The sequence below is a fragment of the Eptatretus burgeri genome, chromosome 12 (genome assembly GCF_056783735.1).
Source record: "Eptatretus burgeri isolate ZD-2024b chromosome 12, Ebu_testis_v1, whole genome shotgun sequence".
Taxonomy (NCBI): domain Eukaryota; kingdom Metazoa; phylum Chordata; class Myxini; order Myxiniformes; family Myxinidae; genus Eptatretus; species Eptatretus burgeri.
The window spans coordinates 86,809,134-86,821,633 of record NC_140972.1 but is presented as its reverse complement, the minus strand read 5'-3'; the positions used below and the strand labels follow the sequence as shown (position 1 = coordinate 86,821,633).

The window sequence follows — 12,500 nt, the reverse complement described above, 5'->3', positions numbered from 1 at the left end:
TTGGCCTCACAATGACCGCTGATGCTACGTGTCTCAAATATGTAATCTGTTGAACCGCAATTTGCCTTTTATTTTTGTGGCATATTGAACCATTTTGAATTGTCCTCGTGATTTGGCTCATCAAGACGTTGTTGTATTAATTGTATTATCGCCGGTTGCTGTGGCTGTTGTCATCCTGGTGACCAAAGTGGGATTAGTTTGGTTATTTTTGGATTTTGAATGTTAGCAGATGTATGATTGATTGTTAGAAAGATGAAACATAACGAGCAGTGCTCAGGCCACCATGATGATTGTTTGAGTGAGATCGAATTCATTTTTAGATTTCATGAAGTAGTGTAAATACCCCCACCCATTCCAAAACAAATTATGAATTTGCAGGGAAATTGGGGAAGAAAATGGAGTGCAAGGGGAAATGGGGGTTGCTGGTGCGACAAGCTTTATTTTAGCTGGCATCGTTTCCTGTCAACGACAGGCCTGGGAATTGTATTCGGCCAGCGAGTGTTGTACTCCTGACTCGCGTAGGACACAAACCCATTGCCTACATTAAGGCTCATTGTTGCCATAGCAATAGCTCATTAGGCTGCAGGATGAAGAATGTTGAGCTGCTTGGCAGGCTGTACAGTTACAATGGGAAATAGCTGATGATTTTCGTCATGCATGTGAAAGGTCATGTACATAATTTGTATTTGTGGGAATTATAGATGATTATTATTATTATTATTATTATTATTATTATTATTTGATTGCATGGAGTCAGAGTGGGAAGACCATCGTGAATCACATCGGTTCCCATGCGATGTCACTAATGTTTTGTAGATGTTCCACTGGTAAAATGATTAGCTTGATGTATCGTTGGCGTTTTCTCTGGGGAAGTAGCCAGATGTTTTTGGTTGAACACATTTGTCAAAGTTAACCCAGAGATAATTTCTCGGCAAAATCGAATGGCAAGCAAAGGTTGTAATAATTGCAATGTTTTCAGGAGGATGGTCTTGGGGCTGCCAAGGTCTGACACGAACTGAACAATGAGGTGGTTGAAACCATTTTGTGAGCCATAATGACGAATGGCTCATAAATTTGGGCCGCAGAAGTATAGCACATGGCCTTTCCAAAGGAACTATTTTGCAATGGTGACGGCACAGTCCACTTGTCCGAACGATACCATAAGGTCTGTTATCGATCGACACAACAGGAGACTCGGGTAGACGGCTTGTCATGCCTTTGATCAACCTGCTACTTGATGGGACTTCCTGCCTGTGCGGAGCAAGCTATTTAATTTCCGAAATAATTGTGCTCGAGACCAAATGATCTTGCAACAACTCGAGAAGTCACTGGTTTTGCTGGGATGCAAAATGCACTTTATCGGACATCTTGAAAGGAAATGGTGAAGTTGATTTGATATTCGGTCAAAAAAAGATTCGAAACCTATTCCACACAAAAAGCTGATTGATTGATTGAATGATTTATTTATTTTTTAATGCCATAGTAACCTTTGCAAGTTCCAAAGGATACAAATCTTCCCTGAAGCGTCATTTCTATAATAAGGTTGAAATCATAAGGAAGGATCATTGATCCACATGACGGAGTATCGAGCTTGTGATTGCATGGACTGAAAGATGAACTCAATAGTTGGAGAACATAAGAACCTATGCCCGGTGTTGCCTTAATGGTTAGGGTGGTGGTCTTGGGATCCTAGGATCCTGAGCTCAAATCCCACTCAGCTGTTGAACTAATCTCAGGTGGGGTTGACTCTGCCTGTCATCCTTCCGAGGTCGGCAAAATGAGTGCCAGCATGTTGGTATACTGTATCGGAGTGGCGACCCGTCCAGGATTGTGTCCCATAGCCAAGGAGACTGCTTAAGCAGCACCAACGCTCTACACAGAGCATGGTCCCGATGGATGGATGGATGGATGGATGGAAAAGAACCTGCAGATGATCAAATTACATTGTTTTTTTTTTGTTTGTTTGTTTTTTTCAAAAGGTTACAGCAAGGCAATATGGACCAACCATCAAACTGAAATTTTTAGAGTTGGTGCTGATGACAGTTATGAGAAAATGCCGTGGGTGTTTAATGACTGGAGAAATTCCAAATTCCTTCGGAGGTTACGTTTAAGAAATAGAAGATGAAATGATCTTGTGGAATTCTTTCTGGTGCATTCTTACATAGAAAGAAACTTCTATGGAGCACTTGTGAATGAAATGATTTTTATTTGTCTATCTCGCTCGGTTGACGACGTGCTCGACAAGCTTGCCTCCGAGACGTCTTGCCACACTTTGCCCTCGGTAAACCCGTCCCTTCTTCCTTACCTAAAATGCTCTCTCTCTTTTTCATTTCTTCCTTCTCAAAATGACCTTGCATTGTCATAATTAAATGACATCACATTCATTTTCAATTCATTCCAAATTCATTAATTCCCGAATTTTCATTCCCAGTCATTCTTCCTCTTTTTTTTTTTCCTGTACTCCAACTCTATCAATTACAAACTTTTTAAACGGCGATTTTTAAATGTTCAATCTTCCACTGTATTTGCTTCCAAACACCTTTCTCCCATTCTGCTTTCCATCCTTCCCTTCTTCATCCTGGAATGATGCACAATTTGGTTCCTCATCAGCCATCGTGTTTTTACAGCACTGTCTTTCTTCGTGCCTTTAATCATCATTCACATTCCAATCATGATGTCTGTCTTTCATCTCTATGCCCTTGTAATCCTTCAATCCAACCGGTTTTTGTGCTGTTGTAGGAATATATCAGGAACCTCAAACACATCTTCACACCAGGGTTCCCCTGCATCCATTCCAGGCTTCCCAACCCTCACCCCACACCACCCCTGCTCGGTGTCCACAGATTACTTCTCCCTACACTCTGTGCTTCCTTCATGCCCTACCCTCCTTGCTTCCTTCACTCCATGCCCCCGCTTTTCTCCCTTCACTCCCAGCTCCCTTCACTCCCAGCCCCCTCTTTTCTCCCTTCACTCCCAGCCCCCTCCTTGCTTCCTTCACTCCATGCCCCCGCTTTTCTCCCTTCACTCCCAGCCCCCTCTTTGCTCCCTTCACTCCCAGCCCCCTCTTTTCTCCCTTCACTCCCAGCCCCCTCTTTTCTCCCTTCACTCCCAGCCCCCTCTTTTCTCCCTTCACTCCCAGCCCCCTCCTTGCTTCCTTCACTCCATGCCCCCGCTTTTCTCCCTTCACTCCATGCCCCCTCTTTGCTCCCTTCACTCCCAGCCCCCTCTTTGCTCCCTTCACTCCCAGCCCCCTCTTTGCTCCCTTCACTCCCAGCCCCCTCTTTGCTCCCTTCACTCCGAGCCCCCTCTTTGCTCCCTTCACTCCATGCCCCCGCTTTTCTCCCTTCACTCCCAGCCCCCTCTTTGCTCCCTACACTCCCAGCCCCCTCTTTGCTCCCTTCACTCCCGGCCCCCTCTTTGCTCCCTTCACTCCCGGCCCCCTCTTTGCTCCCTTCACTCCTGGCCCCCTCTTTGCTCCCTTCACTCCCCGCCCCTCTTTGCTCCCTTCACTCCCAGCCCCCTCTTTGCTCCCTTCACTCCCAGCCCCCTCTTTGCTCCCTTCACTCCCGGCCCCCTCTTTGCTCCCTTCACTCCCGGCCCCTCTTTGCTCCCTTCACTCCCGGCCCCCTCTTTGCTCCCTTCACTCCCCGCCCCCTCTTTGCTCCCTTCACTCCCAGCCCCTTCTTTGCTCCCTTCACTCCCAGCCCCCTCTTTTCTCCATTCATTCCCGGCCCCTGCTTTGCTCTCTTCGGGCTGGTATGTCTGCCTCACACCTTGCCCCTTTTGATGCCATGGAAAATCATTGGGATCTCCCAGAACAAAGCTGAATGTCTAGGCCTGTGACTTTCACATCACCGACAGGTTGGTGGCCTTTCTGCATTCTACTTCCTCTTTGGGCTTGCGCAAGCTGCCCTCTCTTGGCTCTGTCATTCCGAGGTTTCTGCAAGGTGCACATGGTCTGACAGTAACCATGTTCTTGTAGCTCCCAAAACCCAGGCTCACTGCTCACCTCGACTCATTTGTTCCTCTTTTCTCTCCCTTGTGGAATCAACTTCCCCAGTCTGTTCAGTCCCATTGTTCTTCCCTCCAAGCCTTCAAGACCGTTTTTCCCCACGACCTCAGATCATCCCCCATCCATAATCATATCTTTGATCTGAAACGACCCCATTCTCAAGTTCTCCCTTTTTCCAGGTTATTGTGATTTTTTTTCCCCCTCTCTCCCTCACCTCTTCCTTTTGTTCATTATTGGTTGGTTCGTTCCTTTTTATTGCTTCATCCCCACTTTTCCCGTTCTCTCTCTCTTTTTTTTTTTTTTCCCCCTGTGTTTCAGCTTATTTTCACTCCCACATCCTTCTCAGGGGCGTAGTCCAGCTGGAGCATACTGGAGCGGTGCTCCGGCACCTCAATCCATCCACAAAAGTAAAAACAAAAAACAAACTCCCACATTCACGATCGGTTGAGTTGTGCTTCGTGTGCTTTCGTCAATTTAATGGCCAAATATTTTGGGTCAAAGCTTGTCCTGAAGCTTCGATACGTCATTACGTTGGATACTTTGTCTCGGGAGTTATACTATAACAATACGGGTTATAGGCACGCACCGGCCGAATAGAGCACGGACCAGAAGCTAGACAAAGTTAACACCATTTTATATCCAAATTTAGTCAATTATCTTGCGTTTAGAAAAAGTATTTACACGCTGGAAAACGTGAACACGTGTAAAACTTTGGATGCTTCCATCCAGTTGAAGTCTCGGTGGATCAGTGATGGCGCTGTTCTTGTGAAGAATCTGGCTGTCACGTTGTATGAGCAAAGGTAGAGCAGACAAGCATGACGTTACACATGTTAACCTCATGGTTATCTGCTCTGCCATCTCCTTCAATACTCTCGGATGTTTATCCGGCCCTAAAGCTTTATCTCCTTCCGTCAACACCAAGAAAGACACCGCCGAATATGAATAACGACATGACGAATACCGGCAGACAGGATGCCAGTTTAACGTCCATCGGAGGGGACGACACACACATTGGTGAAACACCGGGGTGACAGTTTATAGCCGGCTCGGGAATTTTAACCCAAGCTAGACAGGTTAGAGGTGAGTGTCTGTACCTCGAGGACATCCTGCCAGCCCTTCCACTTCCACCAAATTCCCTCACTTCCACTCTGCTGTTGGTGTTTCCCGCTTTCTATTTTGTTCCCTTCCTTTCTGCCCTTGGTCTTCCACGAACCTCGATCATGTGTGCAAAAAAAGCCAAAAATAACGCGATAATTATCATGCCACCACAGCAACTCTTATGACACAATATTTTGAATTATTTTGAAAGAAAGTTATAGTTTTGGTTTTCAAAAGTATTATAATCGTCGCAAGTTATTACCGGTAATTTTGGTTTGGCCTTTACAAAATGAAATTACAAGTTCATGCTTCTCTTTAATCACAGGCTATGAGTATTGATTTCTCAGCTCAGACGAAGCCATGCACATCGGAAGCGATAAGCTTTTACCACCCCGGACATGGTATTGCATCAGAGTATGCTGGGTTTTCTTTTCTTTAAAAAAATTTAAAAAAATCTCATCAGCTCGCTTTCACTGATGGACACCTTCATACCTTTCAAAAAGAGTCAAACACTGTGTGCTGGTACTGTGGCCTGATTTTTAATTATCCCCCACCGCGTGGCGGAAGGGGGATATTGTTGTCACCCGGGTCGTCCGTCCGGCTGTCCACCCATCCGTCCGTCCGGCTGGCTGGGCGTCAACATTTATAGCTGTGAGTGCGATAACTCATAAACTGTTCGGCATATCGATTTGAAATTTGGGTCACACATGTACCACCTGAAAAGGAAGAACCCTAGTGATTTTGGGCATTGTCGGATCCAAGATGGCCGACTGGGGCGGCTATCTTGAAAAAAAAATGTTTCAATGGCGGGGGATTCCCCATCTCTGATGGGTATATTTGCTTTTTTTCTTCCTCTTGTGCAACCCCATTCTGATGTGGTACAATTCCTGTGTGTGTGTGTGTGTCTTGTTGCCAGCAGAGCAAGATGGCGGCGCGTGGCAGCAATGATGAATTAGTCCAGCTGGGAAAGAAGGATTATGGACTACAGATTCGCTTCATTGATGATTTTAAGGGACCTGCTCGTACGAGGCGCCCACCACCTGCAGTGGACACCAGTCATCCAGGATACGGTGTGCAGATAAGCATTCAGGGAATTCAGGGGCAGCCATTTGTTGTATTGAACAGCCAGGATTCTGGTACCCCATTGATACCACCGAGCAATTCACTGATGGCTCCAGGAGAAGAAGGTGACGGACCAGGACTGAGTTATAATGGTGGCTTGAAAGTTGGTTCTGGTTCACTTTCTCATTGCCAGACCTCATCGAATGGATTGCAAGGCCCAAGGTCACGCAGGGATGGTGACGTGCAGAGTCGTGGAACTACTTCCCTTATGAATTACCAAAAACAGCCATGGATATTACAGCCTTATGACCCTGACAAATCAGTGTTTTCTCCTTTTATTGAGACTGATGTACATGGCATTGGTGTCGGTGGTTCAAAACAGAGTGAAAAGGATTGGCACTCGATGCCTGCAGGTGGTCCCACAAAAAGGCAAGATGTAAAACCAATGATCAATCAAGATGATGTGTTGGGGGAAAATCAGGGTTTGAATGGGGTAAACTTTCCACGATCTACAAACACTTTTCCTCGTAGATTTGCACCAAAAACAAGCTCTAGCGGTCTCACTCAAGTCCAGAACTCATCGCTTGGCCTCCCTGTTAAGCCTAATCCAAATTCTGTTGAGCGAACAATGCGGGTTAGTGGTGCTGGTAGTACAGAGAAATTGGTTACCAACAAAACGGCAGCTTTTCACTCCCAAACATTGCATCCAGCTCGACCCCTCTCTGAAGATCTTCACAAGTATTCATCAGATGATCTTGCAGCACTCAAGGCACAAAATGCGAACAGACATGAGAACCGGCGGTACGTGCCCTTCATTCCAGGGACCGGACGGCACATCGATCGTGATCCACTTCCTATGGTTGACCAGATAATCAGTCAGTTTGACGAGCAGGCTCCAAATAGACGCAGCCGTGCACGTTCTCAGTTCACGCCGGAGGAGCGCTTCAGGTCAAAGAGCCTAGAGAGGTCATCTGCCCAGCGTGCTGCACAGCAGGAACAGCAGAGTGTGTTTCAAAGCTCGCAACAGACATCCACCAGGTTTCTGGCATCAGCTGCACCATCCCTTGCTTTGACACAGGCAGACAGAGATGATCAATCGACCCTGGTCCGACGACCTTTGTATGGCAGAGATAACAGCATCTCAAGCAGCTCTAGTGGGTCTCTGTCATCACCAACAGTTAGTTCATCAACTTCGCGCTTACATTCTTTGTCTCTCAAGAAGGACCAAGGTGTTTTGGAGAAACGGAGTGGTGCCACACAGGTGTGTGATACAGAGCAGACGTGCAATGATTGGATGTTTATGTGCATTTTGTTTGTATGAGGGTGGTGCAAAATGACATGTCCTAACCTCCATCTGAACGGTATAAATTGTTTTATGACTTTTAAAATTGATTTACAAATGTTATTTAAATCATAGAATGAAGAACTCATCTTCCTTGTGAAGGCTAGTGTCAATCTGCTGACGGGTAGAAAAACGAATGAAATAATCAAGATGTTTATCCATGTCCTGATGATTTTATACTTTTATGTGGAAAAATGGAGGGGGGGGGAGGATCCATAGATATAATGTGTTAAGAATAGCATTGGACTGTGTGCTTGATTCGAGTACAATTACTCTTGTATTAGGAGCATGGCAGGGGTAAGTCACACATAATGTGTCCACTGAGGAGGCCAATGGGCCAACCATGTGCCTCATGGTTGCAGCAGGTTGCTCAGCATCTCATGGACATGGGGGATGGACCAGGTATCTGCCTGGGGGGTGGCCAGACGGAGGCCCCTGGAGTACCGGCGGAAAGTGGACGCAGCGACCCGCTGCTCTGGTGCATGCTCCCATACCTAACCTGACCCGAGGAGGCAGTGATTGTAAACAATAGAGCAGAATAGGGTAAGGGTGTATGCTGTAAAACCTCCTGTACAGGTGGAAGACTGGCACAAAGGCATAAAAAAGTAATCGTGGGCCATTTGGTCTGAGGACAGTGGGCCACAGCGGCAAAATGCGTTGTGGAGCCCTGGAGCGAGGCACTTCTGCATGGCGAGACAGCCCAAAATATGGTGCCGCCCACACCAGCAGCTGCCAATGAGGGACCCGCCATGCATGAGGGCTGTCCCAGAGGTAATGCAGCTCGTATGTGTGCGACAGATCACATTTGGTTTTGATGGACAAAAACACCTCTGTTTCATTGCTCCCCATCGCCATCGCTCCTCGTCACCATTCTTCTGCCCCGAGCCTCACTTTGCATTGTGCCACACCAGCCTGCATGGGTCATGGCAGACCCAGAGACTAACTTGTGCCTGCCTGAAGTCATTGCCTGCTCCCTTTTTTTAATCTGAATCTGGTATTGCCCATGCCACGATAGCAAGTTATTCCTTTTGTACATAGGATCGGTTTTTCCTCCCTTTCATACCTGTCTATCGACCACCTGATATACGTTATTTATTCATCGTCCTGTCTATCCTTTTCTCCCTAATCATTGTAAAGTGGTGTGTCCTTCATAACTCAAAAACAATGAAACCAGGCGGGCCAAAACTTTTCATGCATACTATTGGTGCATGAATGAAAACTGGGTATTTGGGGAAATTTAAACACCCCTTTTGAAGAAGATTAGCAGCTTACCTTCATGAAAGGTTTATCCTTGATCAGCCCATCTTCACCTCGCAGGGTCTTAGCCGCCCGCCATTTTGATTTGACCGACAAAAATGTCTTGCCTTGGTAAACAACCATCTCGTCTCGGACTTATTGAAATATGATTTGGGATTTGAGGATCTGATCTCATGGACTAAATAAGTATCAATCTGAAAATGTTAAGAAATTATTGATTCTCATAACTAAGTGTGCAAGCGTATTTATTAACCTCCGCCATCGAAGATCGGAGGTTACTCTTTTCACCCCTTTCTGTTTGTTACTTACGAAATCTCAAGATTTCCTAAGTATATTGATGACTTCCGTTTCCGTTTTTTTGTTTGTTATCTTGCCAAAACGAAGTTTTTGCAACATATGTTCGTCAGCTTGTATGTTTTTTTTTTGTTTGTTTGTTTGTTTGTTTGTTTGTCTGTAATCACGTATAAAAAATTCTGCAGAGAACAGTTATCATTGGAAATTTTTGTAATTTCGCATATCAGAGGCCTATCGAGGTCCCTTTCAGTGCACAAGATTTTGAAGGTCAAGGTCAAAGGTCAAGGTCACTTTGTCGCAAATCAGGGGAGTCGACGAAACCCTTATTTTTTGAGTAATTTTAATCGAATCGTCTCCAAACTTTATGGGAATATAGTTCATGGTCTGGCGCTCAGCTGATTAGTTTTTGGTGGCGATTGGCCTTGACCTTCATGGTTAGTGCCTGACGTCAAACTTATTTGACCCCAAGGTCAAATTTTCAAGTTTTAGGAACCATATCGTGTAGTACCTCAAATTGAACACCTCGATGAGTGCTTTCTGGATATGTCAAGCTTGAGACATTATGACGTCATTTGGTGACGTTATGAGGCAAACACATATTTTTCATGGTTACTCTGTAGAACGATTCTTATCGGAATCTCTCATAGGCAGATATTCCACAAGGAGTCGCTCCTGGTGGATAGCAGCTCTGTTCACCTCAGTGTGACCTTGAAGTCACACGTGGTCACCTTTTCGCAAGATACTGGTCACCCTGCGGGTGACATTGGTTTATTTGTTTGTTTATTTGCTACTTACGAAATCTTAAGATTTCGTAAGTTTATTGATGACTTCCGTTTCTGTTTGTGTGTTTGTATGTTTGTTTGTTTGTTTGTTTGTTTGTAGGCACGATAACTCGAGAACGGAAGAAGCTACCAATGTCAAATTGCACCACATGATTCAGGAGTGTGATGGCTCGTGCTGATTAGATTTTGGTCAAAATCGGTCAAAGGTCAAGGTCACAGTGAGGTCAAATATTCGATTTTTGATGGTTTGGTACAGATAACTCGAACGGAAGAAGCTACCAATGTCAAATTACACCATGTGATTCAGGAGGGTGATGGCTAGTGCTGATTAGATTTTGGTCAATATTGGTCAAAGGTCAAGGTCACAGTGAGGTCAAACATCCAAAACATTCGATTTTTGATGGTTTGGTACAGAATCATCGTAGAAACTTCTGGTTTGCGTCACTTCCTTCTCTAGAGACAGCTTTTATTCGACAAGGTCAGAGGTCAAGTTGACGATTTCGTAAGTACCAGTCTATGGCTGCTTGTTTGTTTGTTTGTTTGTGAACAGTATTACGGAAAAACTCCTTGACGGATTTCGACGAAACTTGGTGGGGGGATTAGGTATGGTCCAAGGATGATGCCATTTGATTTTGGACTCTGTCCAAAATCCAATATGGCCGCTATGGCGGCCATTTTGAAAAAAATATTTGAATTTTTTTTTGCATTTCTACGTGTTTTAAGTGATTTCCAACCCCCTCCCCCCAAAAAGAAATTGTTAGAGAAAAAAAATTTTTGGCAACTTTTTTCAACAAAATTTCGATTTTTTTTTATTTTTATTTTTTAATTTTTTGCATTTCTACATGTTTTCAGTGATTTACAACAAAAAAAAAACATGCCAAAATTATAATTGCGGCTGATTTTGGAACTTCAGGTGGATATACCCACGTAAAATCAATTTCTGTCTCAAGGAATCTAGTTATGACGAATGAATTGAGTATGTAAAAGTTAAAAGTAAAAGGGAAAGTTGCAAACTATAACTCTGTGAGCACTGTTGACGTCAAATTGAATGAATAGGATATCAGGTTCACTTGAGTGACCTAGCAGTATTGGCGGCGGAGGTTTTGCACTCTACCTAGTGCTCCCCCTCTAATTTAAGCAAGGCTATGCTTCCACCTTCTCCATATTTACACAAGAACATGTGAAATTGCCAAAGCGTTAAACTTCACTTTTTCTCCTGTTCCGCTTATTATATTGAGTGAAGAGAAGATTTAGGAATATGCCTGAAGTGTGACTTCATTGAGTGCAACAAAAACAGTTTGAAAGAAGGCGAAAGCTCCCTTGGCGCGAGAAGTGGGCAAGGCGGCTGTGGCTCAGTTCTCGGTTCACAGCAGGATGGCCGAGAGATATGCACACTCGCTCTAAGCTGTCGAGCCTGGGTTTGAATCTCGAGCCAGCTATATACCGTCATTCTGGTGTTTCTCAGGCAGGGTGATTAATCAATGTGCTGTCCCTCAGATAGATGTTGAACTGGGTGTCACGTCTGCCAGAATTAGTTGGTGGACATTACAGATTTGCTCACTCTTTGCGAACTTCCCCTGCCCCTCCCATCCTCCCTCTCTTTCTGTCTGTATCTCTGTCCCCTCCTCGCTCCCTCCTTCATCGGCAAGCAGCAGCCTCGTCGCTCTCTGCAGATCTGGATAAAATCACAAGCTGGTCCAACACATGGAACATGTCTTTCAATCCTGACAAATCTCACACTCACTATGTCTCTCTGAATGGACCATCTGGAACACCCCCCCCCCCCATCTACTTTCTCAACAATCCTCTTGAAGTCCTTTCAATCAAACTTTTGGGCCTCATGATCTGCCATGATCTTTCCTAGAAAAGCTACGTCTCCAAGCTGGCCTCAAAAAAGCCAGTCGCCGATTAGGCATCCTTTGTCGTGCAAAGTCCTTCCTTGAAACACTTGGGCTCCTGACCATGTACAAAGCTTTCATCCACAGCCTGATGGAGTACTGCCTTCCTCTCTGGGCTGGTGCTTCCACCTTTCACCTTTCTCGGCTTCACACTGTGGAAACCAAGGCATTGATCAATAGTATCTCCCACGATGAAGCTGAGTCTTTGGGTCTCTCACTCTCTCACGCAGGCAGGTCGGTGGTCTTTGTCTTCTACCATCTCTTCTCTGGCCTTGCCTCACCCCCCCCCCACTATGTCTCTGATCTGTCCCCCCCCACACCCCTTTATTTCTGCATGGCGCTCAAGGTTCGCCAAAAAAACCCTTTTGGTGAAACTGGCAAAATCAAGAATCGCTGCTCACCTTCATTGTTTCATTACTCTCCCCCCTCCCTCCTTTGGAACAAACTCCCACCCTCTCTTTAATCCCACTCCTCCCTCCAGATCTTCAAAATAGCCATTCACCTCCATCTCATATCTTCCCCCATCCAAAATCGTGACCTTTTCTACCCATGTTAGTTAATCCACCACAAACCCACCTCCTTCATATTCCCTGCTTTCCTTCCTGAAAGTCCCTGGAGTGTCCATCTTGTTTACCCTATGTACCCCGCCCCATCCCTCTCCTTTCCAGATCTCCAATTGTCTCTGTTCCCCACTATTTGTGCTTCCCTCTCCTGCCCCTCTTGTCTTTTGCCTTGTTGTATGTTCTATGTATGAG

At 45.3% G+C, this 12,500-nt stretch overlaps 1 protein-coding gene across 3 annotated transcripts in view; it reads left to right on the top strand.

Annotated features, from left to right (window-relative positions):
- LOC147016046 (cingulin-like protein 1) overlaps positions 1-12,500 on the top strand; it is an 89,461-nt gene that overhangs the window by 22,642 nt on the left and 54,319 nt on the right. For 2 of the 3 annotated variants that reach the window (XM_085848723.1, XM_085848725.1), the window contains exon 2: positions 6,030-7,433. In XM_085848723.1, the coding sequence (XP_085704849.1) occupies positions 6,036-7,433 (1,398 nt within the window). In that variant the 5' untranslated portion in view covers positions 6,030-6,035. Of the gene's footprint in view, positions 1-6,026; positions 7,434-12,500 lie in introns of all 3 variants that reach the window. The other variant, XM_085848724.1, reaches the window with a different exon arrangement.